We start from the raw sequence: 17,726 nt of genomic DNA on the forward strand, positions 1-17,726 counted from the left end.
AAGCCCCTCCATCATTTTAGATAGTTGGACTGATGGCATAAGGAACCAAAAGGAGTTCTAATAATTTCCCCAATTTGAATCAATTTCATTTTCCATTCACCATTAGACAAGGAGGCTTTTTAATCCCTTAATTGCTATTCCTAGGGAATAGGGGAAAAAAATAAAGTGGGTGTTACCAAATACTTTCCTAGGCATTAAAATCTCATTTATGCATTTGTAGAGTGCCTAATTTACAGAACTTAAGTGCTGAGGGAACAATTTAAGATAATCAAGTTGCAAAAAGTTCCCCTAGGTAATTTAATGAGATGATTTGCTGAATACGGCTATTATTAATAAGCCAGTTAAATGTTGAAGGGCAGCTACTGCAAAAAAATATGGTCATTTTGCTTTGATATAGTTTCTTCTAAGCAATCCTTTTTGTCAAAACATAGATGGCAGGGCCATATGACCATTAAGGGGATCCTTAAAAGTTATTCTAAAATCATAATATCAGCATATAGGAAAATATTTGCTATCAGCTGTATAGAGAGAAGAGTGGAGGAGAGATGGAGAGGGTTTCGGTTTGCTTATCTGTAGATGACTCCTTGACTGCTTTTATTCATAATAAGAAAATATCTACTAACTTTCTTTTCAAAGTCTCAGGATATATATGGTCAACATCATCTTAAGTAAAAACTGAATAATTATAAAAAAAGAGGACAATAGAGGAGGTGAGCTTGTATTAACCTGATTAATTTTAAAGTTGCTGTGATTGCACTGTGTTATGATTTAAGATTGTGTGTTCCCATGCAAGCTGCCTGGACTTCCAGTAGCCTGGTTCAGCTATTCACTACTTGTATGACCTTACAGAAGGCCCCAGAATTCTCTAAAGCTCTGTTTGCTACTCTGAATATGAGAGGTGATTTAGCAATCTGGATAATTTACACACACACACACACACACACACACACACACACACGCACTCTGCTGTGATTGGGAAAATGCAAGGTTTGGAGTTTTTAGGAGAGTTTCAAATTCTAATCTCTTTTTTAATGTTATTATAGTTGATTCAAACTGCCTTTGTTCCAGGTCCTGAAGCTTGGCAAAATTTTGTAAACTGGACCCTACTTTATCGATTCCTACTCTCCATCACCGAGGTACTTCTTTAGGGAAAAATAAGATCTAATTTTTCCTATTCATCACCTTCTGTGTTCTCACATCCCATGAAAATTCACACAGTGCAAGTGTTTTCCCTTGCATTTATTAATTCTTGTATTTATTAATCTAGATACAGGATCATTTATAATTGCACAACGTAGACTAACTCATTTATTGTCATCGATGCATTTATTCATTCAGACAACAATTAGTCTATTTGATGCTAACAATACAAGGATGAATAAAAATCATCATTTTCACTAACAGCAAAGAAAAAAATACAAAAATGTTTAGTACCCTTTAATGTCCATAGCTATTCAATGTTGGAAAATATTTCAAAACTTAAACTGATGGCTTTAAAGAAATGTCAATATACACACCTAGACATAATTAAATGAGAAAAAAGTTATTAATAAACTATTAATAATTTATTAGAAAATAAGTTCCCTCAACAACAAAACCTCAATTCTACTTATTTATTATTTTAATACCCTTTTCAAAATATACTTTTCTTTTTCTATGTCCATTGAGATACAACTTTCCAGACTTTGAGTCAGGCTTAAGAAGGTCAATTATGACCTAGAAACACATGCTAGAGCAGTGTTTCTAGTCCCTATAGTATATTCCTCAAAATTGATGTTAGGTCACTAATTTTATTTAACCCTTCTTAGCTGAGGAAATTTATTTAATGTACCAACACTAAGTGATAGTTATGATCCGATACCTATCATCAAATTTGAGAGAAGACAGTGAAAAACTAATGGAAGCATGTAGAAAACTATTTATTAAATTATACAGAGTTCTTTTGACATTACAATATGAAGTAGGTAAAAATATTCTGTACATAGAATAACTGCTTTAATTTTTTCTATACACGTTATGAGATTAATGTTTATCTTTATTCTCCAAATACATTGTTTAATCTTGACTTATTAGAGATGTTAATTTTCACAATGGGTCCATGGAGGCATCTAATTCTGCTTTTATTACTCTAGTTCTGTTCTAATAGATTCTGTCTTCTTAATAGGCCACTGAACAAAGTTGTGTGCTCTATCTACTACAAGATAACAGAATAATGTGTTTCCTGATTCATAATCTATAGGAAGTTAAACATTCTCTATATTACAATATGATTAGTCTTCCTTTTCCAGTGAAATGCAGGTTTAAATATTCAGATTCAATGTCTGCTATAAATCAACACTCACATAAGGAATATATTATCTCAATTTTGTTTCCTAGCTTATAAAACATATAGTCCTGTGCACAGGGGAGTTGAAAGGTAGGGTCAAAGAAGCAATCAACTAAAACTCATAAGAGTGTTCCTTACTTTCCAAATGTACCTATTTTATTTCTATAGAGGTTATCCAACTAAAAAATGCATTGCATATAGCTAAATAAAATTTTAAGTTGCTCAGCTGCACTTTACTCCACTGTGGAATTCATGCAGTTTGAGGAACTAATAGATGAAGTAGCTCGGAATCATACAAAGAACAGTAATAAGTTATTTTTGAAATAGTTATTTTCAATTACAATTGCAAATATCAAGGTAAATGCAGCTATAAACATTTAGCAACTGAATCTTGAACATGAAAGTTTTTAATGTGAAGAAGTAACCTGTTTAGAAAGAAAATGTGGAGAAAATTATTCCTCCCCAAGATGGGCTGTTGTTTGACCACATAAATATAACTTTATACTGAATCTTGGAATTTGCAAATTGGGCCTGCAGATCATGATATTTGCAGGATGGAGGAGGTGATAAAGGGAGAGAAAGAAAAACATAGGAATATGGAGATGATTTTAGTGTATTGGAGTACAAGGCATACCACTAAATGATATGGTAAAGATAAACTGGATCAGAATGGTTGTATTTGGAGGCACAGGTCCTAGACGATTAAGATGGGACAGTGAATGAGGAGTCAATACAATCTCCACAGGCAAATTTCAATTCAGCCCTTACTACTGCAAAAGCGTTTCTGCTATAAAGTCTCATGTTTTGTTCCCCATCCCCACAGGTGACCAAGTCACCCCAATTCTGTAAGGTTCAGTTTGTCCATTAAAAAATGTGAAAAAAAATCACTTTATGTATGATTATATATTTTTTTCTTTTTTTTCTTCCAAGAGTTAGCAATACCTTCCTTGAAATACAAAGGATATGAGGAATTACTTTTACAAATCTTACCGTAGAAGCCCAAAGTTCTACTAATAAAACAGTGTTCCCTGCTAAAATGCTAATAAGCTTTAGAGCAGTAACCCAGTAATTGATTATCCATCAATTATAGCTATGTTTGAATTAAGCAACCCATCATTTTCATTACGATATTTAAAATGAGATTCGCTAGTAATTTTTGTAGTTAGATAAAGCTGGCTCTTGGAAATTAAGAGGAGAGGGTTGGCAAGACAGAAATAAGATGGAATTGGGGAGAAACTAAAACTTTCTTTTATTGGTAGAGTAAACACAGATATTGAGTAAATGGGCAAAAGCAGGGCATTGCTAACATTAGGCTGGTTGGGGGCGGGGTGGGGGGAAGAAAGGAAAAATAATGGAAGCTAGAGATTTACTGAAAACAAAACTTTTTCGTTTTCAAGTTTTAATCTGAGGCAGAGCCACATTAGCTACATGTAAAGGTAAAATATATTGATGACCTATCTAAATCTGAATCACTCAAAATTTTCTAATCTTATTATAATTAACACTTATCTGTAACACTTTACTATCTGTGTCCTTGTATGTTTCACACATAACTTCTCATAGAAGACTAATTCTAATACACATTAAGGAAACCAAAGTAAACTTGGTCAGCATTTTAAACAGCAATTTATGTTTTCAAATATACATATATTTCCCCTTGAATGTCTATTTCCATTTCATGAATCTAATTGGCTCTAAACAGATGTAGTGATACTCCAGTGAGCATTTCCATTTCAACAATGACTGGGACCACTATTTGCAATGGAGTGAGTGGCGGTGGGAGAAGCTAAACATACTGTAATGGGTGGTTCTGGATGGGCCACTGTTATGTCACCCAAAGTGCCAATAATGTGCCTTTTTAGATACATAGGATTCATGACAGGTACACTGTTATGGACTAAATTGTGTACACCCTCACAAATTCATATGTTAAAGTCCTAATCTCCCATGTGATTCTATTAGGAGATGTAGCCTTTAAAGAGGTAATTAGGGTTACAAGAGGTCCTTAGGATGGAGCCCTAATCCAAGAGGACTTGTATTTTCATAAGACGAGAAAGAAATACCGGAGATGTGTGTGCACAGACAAAAGGTCATGTGAGGACACAGCAAGAAGGTAGCCATCCACAAGCCAAGGAGAGAGGCCTTGGGAAAAACTAAACCTGCTGAAACTTTGATCTTGGTCTTCCAGACTCCAGAACTGTGAGAAAACACATTTGTGTTGTTAAAGCCACTTGGTCTGTGGCATTTTGTTATGGCAGCCCTAGCAGACTAAGACAGCCTTTATAATGATAAAGGTAATTACTTTAATGGTATGTTGAAGACTCCATTGTTTAGCTGACCCAACTCCCAACTATAACACCTTTATTTTAGTGGTGGTCATGAGACATATTCTATCTAATGAGACATAATTCTAATTCTGCTTGGTGGAGTTTTTGAAAAATGTGTATGGTATTGCTGGAAAAACAGATAAATTAAGCTTAAACAGCCTATTGCTTATTTTGTTCTTTTTGCTCTCTTCATATTCTAAAGGTAGATGTGAGGGCAACATCTTAGGAACACGAGATAATCTATATGAAGACAAAAGCCAACATGCTAAGGATGAAAGAACATCAGGAAAAACAATTTGGACACCTGACTGTATAGCTGAACAAAGTCACAGCATTCCTACGTATGCAGGCTGTATTAATAAAACTCACTAATAGATGAAGAAAAGGTACAATTTGAAAGAATAAATATTTGCTATCATCAATTGAAATGAGTGATTCTGGTTAAACTCAATATAACATTTGTGTTATTTCCAATATCAACTCTTCAAAAGGCCAAGACAAGCACAGCTTTTAGTTTTAGTTAGAAATTATACATATAGAGAGTATATTAAGCATATTTTTACAACTGGTCATTGAATCTCAGGGTTCACCATGGGATTTTATTGAGGTTACCTACAAATTCTTACCATTCATCTGGATTTAGTACCATACATTTTTCTGGGTGCAACTGTAGGCCACAATCTGCATTCAAGTTGTTTTCTCCCAGTTTAATTCACACTAATTTGATTTAAGTGTGTGACCCTTACAGAGAGACTCTTTCCCTTCCAGAGTTTCCAGATGGTCAAATAAGAATGGCCAAGAAACCTGGCTTGACTACTGAAACACCATCAGATTTATAGAGAGACAAGTGATCCTTTCAGAGTTGTTTTGGAAGGGAGGCATGAAGCCTCCATAGCAGATTAGCCATAAAACACACACAGCTGTTCATCATCCCCAGCTTGAAACCTGCAACAAAGAGGGGTCCTGGGAAGGGGATATCAGTTGGAAATGTAAAAGACTGAACTGGTGTCTAAAATTAGTTGTTGACGTGTGCTACTCAAAATTAGACTCCTTTTTACTATCCCTCAGAATTGAGATGTTTGGATACTACGTATAAAATAGACAACTGATGGAAACATACTGTACAGCACAGGGAACTCTACCTAATGCACTGTGGTAACCTAAATGGAAGAGAAGTCCAAAAGGGAGGGGATATCTGTATGTGTATGGCTGATTCATTTTGTTGTGCAGTAGAGGCTAACACAACATTGTAAAGCAACCATACTCCAATAAAAATTATTTTAAAAAAATGAAAATATTTAGATGTTTGAATTTAAGAGCAACAACATTATAATTTAGAAAATTGTGGATTTGTGGGAAAATAGTTAAAATTCATCTATGTACTATTAAGGAGCAATTACACTATTTTCTAAAATATAATAAACTTGGAAAGTATTAATAAGTGTTCAGTAAACATAAACATGAAATTGATACATTATGGGCCTAATCATAAACATTAGTAAAATAGAAGGTAAAAAAAATAAATTAAAAATAAAATGATCCCTAAATTTCCAAGGTTTGCCTGATGTGGAGAAAAAAAATAAGGAATATTTTTCAGTCTGTTTTGTGAGGCCACCATTACATTGACACTATAAAACAACCAAACACAAAAAAGTAATCAAGCCAACTGGAAGCCAGAAAAATTTTTAAATTCGGTGTTACATTTCAAAAATTGCAAGAAATGAGTAGGTGTTGGAATACAAAAAGATGTATGTGAATTAAAAATGATAGCTGCACATAATTTTGTCACGGAAACAAATTTAAGGGAATTTATTAAATGTATTAAAGTGAATTTTGAAAGGATGGAAAAGGAAAAAAAAAATAAATAGAATTGACACAGTATTATGGAGATAATCATAATCATTAGTAAATAAACTTTACAAAGTTTAATTAAAATTGTCTTTCACTTTTAACATATTCCATAGTAGACACAAATACTCAATGGTTCTTATGGCAAAGTTGTTAACAGAAATCACTTCTAGTGGACTTTGAAGTCATTTTCAGATGAAGGCAAAATCTATCAGGTGACTTTCTTCGTCACTCTGCAACTAGAGGACATCCTTCATCCCCTGCATAGAAGACAAGTCCCAAGGCAGCTTTGAGCTGTCCAAAATCACATATTAGTGCTAATTAAACTTGAAGAAATCTATTCCCTCTTTCTCAAGTTAAATGTGGCCATTCTTTTTAAAATGTTGATTAAGGTGATTTATTTTATAAAATCCATATTAAATAATAAATATGTTTTGATTTAATAATAATTTAATAATTCATGAAAATGAATAATAAAGTAAATTTGAGATGTGATTTGTTTATCCTACCTACAGTAACTAAAGTTGAGAAGATAGCTTAGCTTGAAGTTACCAAAATCAAGCATAGTGGAAGGTGAAATATACTGCTAACCTTGTCAGAAAACAGGGAAAGTGATATCTCATTGCTGAAATGTTGCTAAGTTTAGAAATCACAAGGTGAAAACCATAGCATTATTTTGATTATCTACGCTTAGATTTTACAAAAAACAAACAAACAAGCAAACATTCTACAACATATAATGATGAATTTCAGCAATGGAAAATTAGCATTTGAATTCCTATGAAAACACTTTGTCATTGTTGTTACCTAATATGCATTCACTTCTGATATATCTATGAATTCAATGCAAATTTAATGCAACTTGAAAACACTATGCAAAGTGATAATAAACAGGGTACTTACACTTCTATATTTCACAATGTATTCCAAAATAGGGGCCCCTCCATCATCTTGTTTGGTGATACTGAGTTTAAAGCTCTTCCCACTGCTTGGCTGTCCATGTATCGACGGAGGACTTGGTTCACCTGTATATGCAATACAACATTCTTGATATTTGCACAGACCTCATATATGTAGAGAAACTGAATTTTAATTAAAAAAACACTGTCATGTAATCAAAATGTATGATGTTATCCTGGGTTTATCACTTCCTATTTGCCCTTTATTGTGATATAAACTCTATCCTCTTTTTACCCATCCAAGAAATAGAAACATTCATAAATCTGGAAGTATCATGCCAAAATTGTGAAAACTCAGAACTAAATATAATGTTTATATTGCAAATGCTCTGAGAATAGAACTCATTACATTACACAAGTGTACAACTTTATTTCTTATATTAATAGTCTACTATCTTTTTTCTAATGTAAGTAGTTTGTAAACATTTTGTAAATATTTATGAATATAAACATATTGTCATCAAACTATATAAAATATATACCTACCAGGAACTACAATAGCTTAGCAATTAGTTATCTGCTTTAATAAACAGATTTTAGCTAGATGCAGATTTTAATAAAGAAATTTTGTAGTATCCAATCCATAGGCGGGTTTCAAATCTGTCTTTTTTCTTTTTTTTTTAAATTCTAGTTTCATGAAAATACTTCCTTTTAGTGTTATTATTCATATGGAGATGGTCTTATAATAAAGATGTTTGTAATATTTTTAATATGAACAGGGATCTACTGAAGTGGAAGACTTTTCTATATGAAGGGTGCCATCACTGCTTGGCAACTTGGAATGGGAATTCTCTGTCCTGTGTCACGTATGTGATGTCCTTGGGCATGCACTGGCATCCTTTGCCTCTGTTTCCTCCAATTCCCTATGGATATGGATATGATAAGGCAACACTAAGAAACTTTTAGTAGACATGATCTAATTTGCAAGGTTCCAGAAAACTGTAGTACCTGGCCTACTCAGAGGAATGCCAAGACAGACAAACTAAACAGAATATAGTGGAGAGGACGGCATGCCTCCCAAACTAGAGAATCTGGGGTTTTTCTCAGCAGCTTACCTTTATTTCCAATACAGTGTTGATAAACTTAAGCAAGTGGGTATTTTATTTGAGAAAAGGCAAATCATTAAAGAAATATGACAATTGAGAGTGCTGGCATGCAAATAAATAGTAAAATAGCCTTGTATATATAGTACAACCATATAGAAGTAAGGTAAATGGAGAAATTATACAGTGATTGTTCATTAAAGTTAATTAAATTAGTGTGAAGGTATTATGACATGATTTACATGCAACATAATATATTTTCCATAAATGAATTAAAACTACTCCACAAAACAGTACAATAATGCCTTAAAGTAATTCAATAAGAGAATATGAGAAAAACTATGAAGAGTGGTGCTGCTGAGGACTACAAGCAGTGAAGGGATAGATCTCCATTTAAATAAGGCAAAGTTGTTCTAGAATCATTTTAGTCTGAAAGTAGGATTATGAGTCAAGATGTACTTGCAGTCATCCTGGTGATAATAATAAAGAGGAACTGAAAAAGACACTGGCATCAGGAACGGAGACAAGAGAACACATCTGACATTTTACGATAACCAACAGAAAAGTACTGGTCACAAATTAGGATAAGATAATTATTGCTGCCAATTTTCCTGCCCTAATATAAGTATATGATAGACAGGGTTATGTATAGATTATATAATGGTGTTTGTTTAGTCACACTCAAGTTTTCTCACATTTTAAAACAATTTATTCAACATAAAGGAAATCTATACTGTTTTAAGTCTGTCTAACTTCATGTAAATGCAGTTGACTTCACTCCAAAAGAGGATAGTAACAAGAAGGAGGCTGCAATAGTTATTCTTCTGCAGTCACCACTGCAATGGATTAATTTACTAGTACCTTTTGCTCACACTTAGGGTCTACGTAATTCATGGAATAAAGGCAATGGTCATGCTTCAGCAAAAGACTAGAACATTAAACATGTCTACTCTCTCACAGAATATAGTCTGAGCACTACAATTTAATTAATCAGACTGAATAAGTAGGACACCTTCCTGATTGGACAATTTCCTGAGAGCAATTTTACTGTATATATTGCAGTGCACTTTTCTTTTTCCCTTGCTCCAGCACAATGTTACTTTTTATAAATCTGAGATGCCACCATCTTCAGAAACCACTTCAACAAGGACATAATTCACTTCCTCAAAGTGTTGAAATGTCTCCCTGCATTTTAAAATTCCACTTAAATTTGCAAGTGAAGAGCATAGCAACAAAGAGCAAAACAGAGAAGATTACTTACGAACTGGTAATGTTTGGAAAATTTCTATTTTACTGTAGTCTCCTTGTCCTTTTCCATTTACAGCTGCAACTCTGATTTCATAAGTTGTATTTGGTTCCAGGTGGCTCAAAACAACAATTGCTAAAAGAAAAAAAAAATAGGCCTATGATTAATGCATTTTAATAAGTAAAACAAATCAAACTATTACAAAGCTGAGTGAACAATATCACTGTAAATCTTTCCATGAAATACCTGAAAAAAATAAGAAATACACATAAGAAGAGAATGATTTGTGAACAATCCTCTTCTTCATCTCTATTTTAGCTTTCTACCCACATGCAGTAACTTTCAAAGATGAAAATTAGTAGCTCCTTTTGTGATACTTACAACTCACAAAGTAGAAAGTAAAATATTTTCTTTCATCTTTTTAATATTCAATTTTTAAAAAAGGATTTAAATAAAGCATCTTTACAGAATGCATTCTCAAATACTTTGCCTACTCAAAACAGATGATTTCTACAGAAGTTAATGGAGATATAGAATTCAATATCTAGAAGTCTGGCCTCCAGTATAAGGTGTTTGAGTCACATCAAAGATGTGTCACTAAGTTGACTACTATAATAGTGGATCATTTGTTCAATAATCTCAAATCAAATCAAATTATTTTTAACACTAGCTTGGAGCTTGTCATCTCTTGTATTTTCTCTCTGAATTTCTTCTCAATTATATACCATACCAAGCCTGGATTCAATATGACACAAAGGAGAAGAAAGAATCTGAAAAAGTACAGGGATATAAAAGTTTATTAGAAACATCTCTTGGGAGTATCAGCCCCTTTAATTTGCCAGAAAGTTTTAAATACAATTGCAGATTTCAAAATTTTGCATCTTTACAAATTCCTACGGTGGCGCTAAAAAAATTCCATAGTTGCTTCTATCCTTACTGTTTTTGCTAAAAAGGGCAAAAATTAACTAGTGGAAATGGCAATGCCTTGATGAACAATCAAAAGGAAGTTATGTCTGGCTTACAAAATAACTTAAAGTCAGATGATCAATTCATAATAGAAGACATAATCAATCATAAAATAAAAGATTAAACCATAAGTAACCAGGATCACATTTGTAGGACTATTGATTAACATGAACAATGACTGAAGATGATACGCAGTCAATAAAATTCCAATATAATTTATTAACATGTTTCTGATAATTAATATATATTCACTAAATAACATTTTTCATTTTATGTTGAATGAATATACTTAATGAATTTGTTTTGATACTTCCTTGTGCTCCCTTCTTTTCCCTAATATTATCATATATACCAGATAAATATTAATGGCAAAAATACAGTTCAGATATCAACCAGACCTTATTTAATGCAGTACAGATGTTTCAAAATCATTAGAAAGGATACATTTCCAATTAGTGAAATTTATGCTTGCATTTCTCAGTTTCTCTACCTTGTAAGAAAACTGAACTTGCTTTTGAGAGTGCATGGCCTTGTCAAGCCTCAGATGAAAACACATGGTGTCAAAGCTAAGGAGGCCAACTGGGGAAAAATGGATTGGCAGGGAAATACAACTGATTAGAAGCTGCAAGGTAAATCAGAAAATTAAGACTTGAATTCAATTAGTTCTGACAAGCTAACAACCTGGGAGCTTTTTCAGGAAATCCAAACCCAGTTGTCCTGGAGTCAGTGAAATACATAATATCAGCCCAAGAAAAAGAAGGCTACAATGGAGAGACCGTTAGTGGACAGATGACACTGGTCATGAAGATTATGGAAAGGGAGAGGGAATAAAACTAAGAGTTAGGCAGCTAAAATGCTAAGAAGTTGGAATCCTATTGACCTTATGAGAGAAAGCTTCCACTCAAGGTCAGCATACAAAGGAATTCAAGAGTTAAAAATTCATCATATTTTATCATTTAATCAGTTAATAAATATAGCAAATTTAAAGCCAAAGTGAGCTAGAGCTGCAGAAATTAATGCCTTATAAAAGTGTGTTTATTCTTCAGGGCTTGTAACAAAAATGCTTGGGCCGTTGGAAAATCAATACTGTCATGGAGTAGTTTGTATCTGATTATCCTATTCTTTACCCTAATGAAGAATGACTTGATGTAGCATGGACATATGAGAGACTCCAGCAGGAAGTAACCAGACTGCAATAACCTTTGTAATAAGACATTTAGTGATGCAGACTTTAGACTCATGAAAGAAGTCATGTGGCTCTGGGCCAGATTCCACCACTGACTGAGATTCAACCAGGTCTTAGGACTGAGGTGGTCTCTCAACTTCTAAAAAGACACTTTTATTAAATGTAATAGAAACAAAGTATAAAAATAAGTTTAAAGAAGGTATAGATAAAAAATTGTGATTCATGAAATAATCACCCCTGTATATCAATTATTTATGCAAGTGGGGATATTATCTACAGACTGTGAAATAATACAAAATAATGGATCATCTAAAATTTATTCATCTTTAACTTTCTGTTTAATGGAAAAATATTTTATGTTTACAGGCAAAATAGTCTTAGTGATATTTATAAATCTTAACATTTACACAGATAATCTATACAGAGAGTCTCTACAAGAATATATGAGAGTTTGCCATAGATGCTTTTACTGCTACAGATAACTTTGGTGTGTGACATGCCTCTCCATATTCTATGATGTAAAGATGCAGCTGTTACCATCATTTTAATATTATGAGATAGACTGTAACTCAGCTGTGTGGAACTAGTAATGCTTAGATTCAATTGTTTGTCTTTATGTAATCAAACAAGAAAAGCAACAGAATTTAAAGCACACAATTTTAATTGTAAATAAAATTCTTCATTTCATCAGAAGTGTGGAGATCAGACTGTTCATCTTTTTAGGTTAAAAATGCATAAAAGTAGAGCTATCAAAGTATCAGAGCAGATCAAATCAGGGAAAATTGAGGAAATTACTTGGATTAAACAATTAAAACAACACACACACACACAACACAAGGCAAAGCAACTCCATATTTTACTTGAATTATCTGAGTGATTCTAGACAAACCTCCTTCTGGCTTGGGTTGCCAGCATTCCTCTTTCTCTAACATTTCATAGGGATTGTGAGTTTTGGGTGTCCCTCTACCTCTGGCAAGGGGAAACATATTTCTTTAATTGCGTTCTGATCAAGTCAGAGATGATTTTCCCCATGTTTCCTCTTATTTTTCTGTTCTGTGTCAAGACTCTCCTCTTTACTGAGTGAGTTTCACAGCAGGGCAGTTTGCCGAGGAGAGGAGAAAAGAGGGCAAAATGATGACGGAGCTGTTATGACAACATTGGGCTAAAACACTTAAATGTAAAGTGGATGAGGGAGGCCTTATAGAGGACCTTCCAAATTATAGGGGAGGGGTGTGGAAATAAGCCTATTAATGCCAGTTTTACAAAATGATATACAAGAAATCAGTCTGTTTTTGAGTTCTGACTCTAAAGGTTTTGGTACAATAACCCTTGTTATGAGGCTTATTAACATTGTGTGAACATAAAGATTACTGTGTGAAATAGAAACAACTCCATAAATTGGGACTAATTTAAAGAGAGGGAAAGGAAAAGATTCAGGGGAGGCAAAGCCTACGTCTGTAATTTGGCTTGCCTTTCTTTAATGAGACGATGTATACATGAAATCATCCATAATTTACTGGCATATTACCAAACATAGGGTTTCTGAATACACAAGGTAGGGCTTAAAAGCAAACCACCACTTGAAATTCAAATGCTGTGTACTCTATAATAGAGCACCTCAAATTATGAAGTTAGTTAATGAAAGACGTTCTTTCCCCAAGTGTGTCCATACAATAGAACAACAGAACCACAAACTAAGGTGTGGGAATGTGTTCTTTCTCTACAATTTATTAGAAATTCAAACTCAAAAATTAGGTGAAAGGTCTAGATTACAAACCATTAAAAGTTCTTTAAGGACAAACGGCATACATTAAGGTCTTTCATAGTTATATTCAGTCAGCATGATTTGGAAACCATACTGCAATTCTGAAAATTATAAACAATCATGAATTTTTCTTTGACATGGCAACAGGGACAGGTTCTATAAAAAAGCTAATTTCCCTCACTAATATAATGTTTCTGCTTGATTTAAATATAATTGAGTTTCATAAATGACCATTTTGTCACCTGGCTATAAATGTAAAAAGTACAGCAAAATACTGAAATGCATAAAAACAATGACATTTTAACTGGCAAATGAAAGGGAAATAGGAACTTTTTAAATATTATTTTTACAAGTATGGAAATGATATTACTAGAGAGAAAAATCTGAAGTTGTATTCTCTCTTTAAGAAGGGAATCAAACTTTATTAAAAGAAGTTGAACAAAATAAGTTTAGTTTGTTCAGATAATGAATTATAAATTCCTCCCTTTGGCTGTCAAGGGAAGCAGAGGCTACAGAATATTTACAACACTTGGAGCAAAATAAATTACATATTTACAAACTAATTATGCTGAGCAAAGGTCTAAAGTGAGATTAAATTTAGCCATGTTTTCTTAACTCTCTTAAACCCCAGATGTCTCCATGCATTTTTCCTGTCAATCAATGTAGGGAGATAAGGACTCCCTCGATGTAGAAGTGTTGTATCATCCACCTAAAATGGAACTGTTCAGGTTGTCAAGAACTGTGAAACATGTCAGATAGCTATGGGAAAACACAAAGCTTGGCTAGGATAGAACTGATCATTCGAAATTACACTTGTTGCTAATCTCCTTAGATAAATCTGAAAACATAATGAAATCCCTGAAGTTTCTCACCTGAGATTCAGCTTTTGTTCTCTAAACAATTAAAACAAGACAAAAAAAAGCTTTCTTTTTGAGGGAGAGAATTCTGACTCCTTTCCGCAGAAGTTTGCAATAGGCTTGAAAAAAAATAAAAGTAATTTTTTACCTTTTTATCCCTAATGTAGAATTTTTTAGTACTTTGACTCCAGTTATTCTTTACATACATAAGAATGACTTCAGGGATAGTTTCATTATTAATGAAAAGTGTTTTTACGTTTTCTTAAGCGGTTTATGTAAATAACCATCTCAGTTCAATTGTATTTTCATTTATTTTTGAAAATACAAATTTTTATTTTTGTACAAATTATACTATGTTTCAAGATTCCATTAGTTGCAAAAGAATATGATCTCACCTTTTTAAAAGTACCTTGGAGACATTTATGGATCATAATATAGAACTTGTATAAATATATATTATAAAATAAATAACATTTGTGGATATATTTTATAATAAATAATTCATATGAATATATATTTTGATGAACAGGAGAAAGAAAAATTAACCACATGATTATGTGCTGTTTGCGTGGGGCTTTTATTCAATGTATTGATGACACTATTTTAAAATCACAGCTCATCATTTCTGAATCTTCATAATTATTTCTTTACTATATTTCTTTTTATGTTCTTTTTCAACATGAGTATAAACTATGTATAAAAACAATATGGTCATTTAATAATTGAGTTTTAACTGATGCAAGATTTTACACAGAAGTACTTGTTGTCCCTTGAAATTAAATGGCTTCTTCTTGAAATATACTCTCTTTGTAAAAACCTTGATTTGAAAACAGAAATGTTCCATCAAAATTATTTTCATAAACTAATCATACTTTTTAAATTTAAAATATGATATTTATTATCACATAGAAATTATTCATCTAAGGGGAGTTCAATTGATTTTTTTTTAAGATCCACTTAGTATGTAAAATATGAGAGATATATAATTACCAAAAATTTTCTTCTATAGTCTAAAACAATAGGTTTTTATAAAATACCCATGAAATCTCTTGATGATTAAAAGTAATCAGAATATTATTTTTCACTCACAAATATGCTAATTTCTCCAAATGTCTATACGAACAACATTCTTTTTTACGTTATAAGCTTTTTTGTTTTTTTTTCGGCAGGGAGCATAAGTTAAGCTTTTGTAATTAAATACTCCTCTCTGTACCATGGCTATAAAAACTCTAAGCCTCATTTTAGTTATTTAACCTCTTAATAATATTTATAAATATTTTTTCTGTTATTGATATGTCCCCTATTTTTGTATTTGAATGCTTCACTGTGAGAAGATTTTATTGTAAGAATCTTATGAGCAGAACATACATCATACATATCATATATATTATCTCCAATCCTCACAAAGCCTAGATATTTCAAATGCAGAATGAGAAGTCAATAGTTTTTGAATTGACATTTTTAAAAAATATGCAAAACAAAAGATCATTTAAAAAACTGATCGGGGGGGACCTTCAGTATGGCAGAGGAGTAAGATGTGGAGATCACCTCCCTCCCCAGAAATACATCTACATGTGGAACAACTCCTACAGAACACCTACTGAACACTGGCAGAAGACCTCCAACTTCCCAAAAGGCAAGAAACTCCCCAAGTACCTGGGTAGGGCAAAAGAAAAAAGAAAAAAACAGAGACAAAAGAATATGGACAGGACCTGCACCTCTGAGAGGGAGCTGTGAAGGAGGAAAAGTTTCCACACACTAGGAAGCCCCTTAACTGGTGGAGACGGGGGGTGGTGGTGGGGAAGCTTTGGAGCCACGGAGGAGAACGTAACAACAGGGGTGCAGAGGGCAAAGCAGAGAGATTCCTAGACAGAGGATCAGAGCTGACCAGCACTCACCAGCCTGAGAGGCTTGTCTGCTCAGCCGCTGGGGTGGGTGGGTGCTGGGAGCTGAGGCTCAGGCTTCAGAGGTCAGATCCCAGGGAGAGGACTGGGGTTGCCTACGTGAAGACAGCCTGAGGGGGTGAGTGTGACACATATAGCCTGCAGGCAGTCCAGGAAAAGGTCTGGACCTGCCTAAGAGTCAAGAGACCATGGTTTTGGGGTGCACGAGGAGAGGGGATTCCTTCCCTCTCTGCCCACAGAAGGCAGAGCACCATCTGAAGGAGCTTCAGAGACGGACATAAGCCACGGCTATCAGCCCAGACCCCAGAGATGGGCATGAAACGCTAAGGCTGCTGCCACTGCCACCAAGAATCCTGTGTGCAAGCACTGGTCACTATCCACACACCCCCACCCCTGGGAGTCTGTGCAGCTCACCCCTGCCAGGGTCCTGTGATCCAGGGACAACTTCCCCAGGAGAATACACAGCATGCCTCAGGCTGTTGCAACGCCACACTGGCCTCTACCACATTGGCTCATGCTGCATTCAGTACCCCTCCCTACCCCTGGCCTGAGTGAGCCAGAGACCCCTAATCAGTCACTGCTTTACCCCCTCCTGTCTGGGTGGACAACAGATGCCTGAGGGCAGCCTACATGCAGAGGCGGGACCAAAGCCAAAGTTGAACACTAGTAGCTGTGCAAACAAAGAAGAGAAATGGAAATTTCTCCTTGCAGCCTCAGGAGCAGTAGATTAAATCCCACAATCAACTTGCTGTACCCTGCATCTGTGGAATACCTGAATAGAAAATGAATAGTCCCAAAATTGAGGCGGTGGACTTTGGGAGCAACGGTAGACTTGGAGTTTGCTGTCTGTGACTGATTTGTTTCTGATTTTTATGTATATCTTAGTTTAGTTTTTAGAGCTTGTTATTACTGGTGGATTTGTTTATTGGTTTGGTTGCTCTCTTCTTTTTTATTTTATTTTAATTGGAACATACATATCGATAATTACCTTAAATGTAAATGGGTTAAGCGCTCCAACCAAAAGAAAGAGACAGGCAGAATGGATACAAAAACAAGACCTGTACATATGCTATCTACAAGAGACTCACTTCAGACCTAGGGACACATACAGACTGAAAATGAGAGGATGGAAAAAGATATTCCATGTAAATGGAAATCAAAAGAAAGCTGGAGTAGCAATTCTCATATCAGACAAAATAGACTTTAAAATAAAGACTATTACAAGAGACAAAGAAGGACACTACATAATGATCAAGGGATCAATCCAAGAAGAAGATATAACAATTGTAAATATTTACA

The 17,726-nt window shown here is 34.1% G+C and overlaps 1 protein-coding gene across 3 annotated transcripts in view; it reads right to left on the minus strand.

Annotated features, from left to right (window-relative positions):
• NCAM2 (neural cell adhesion molecule 2) overlaps window positions 1–17,726 on the minus strand; it is a 491,601-nt gene that overhangs the window by 42,278 nt on the left and 431,597 nt on the right. For all 3 annotated transcript variants that reach the window (XM_029214785.1, XM_029214787.1, XM_029214786.1), the window contains 2 exons: window positions 9,765–9,884; window positions 7,405–7,526 (listed from right to left, as the gene is read on the minus strand). In XM_029214785.1, the coding sequence (XP_029070618.1) occupies window positions 7,405–7,526; window positions 9,765–9,884 (242 nt within the window). The remainder of the gene's footprint in view (window positions 1–7,404; window positions 7,527–9,764; window positions 9,885–17,726) is intronic.

This window comes from Monodon monoceros, unplaced genomic scaffold, assembly GCF_005190385.1.
Source record: "Monodon monoceros isolate NGI ecotype Baffin Bay Population unplaced genomic scaffold, NGI_Narwhal_1 Super_Scaffold_11, whole genome shotgun sequence".
Taxonomy (NCBI): domain Eukaryota; kingdom Metazoa; phylum Chordata; class Mammalia; order Artiodactyla; family Monodontidae; genus Monodon; species Monodon monoceros.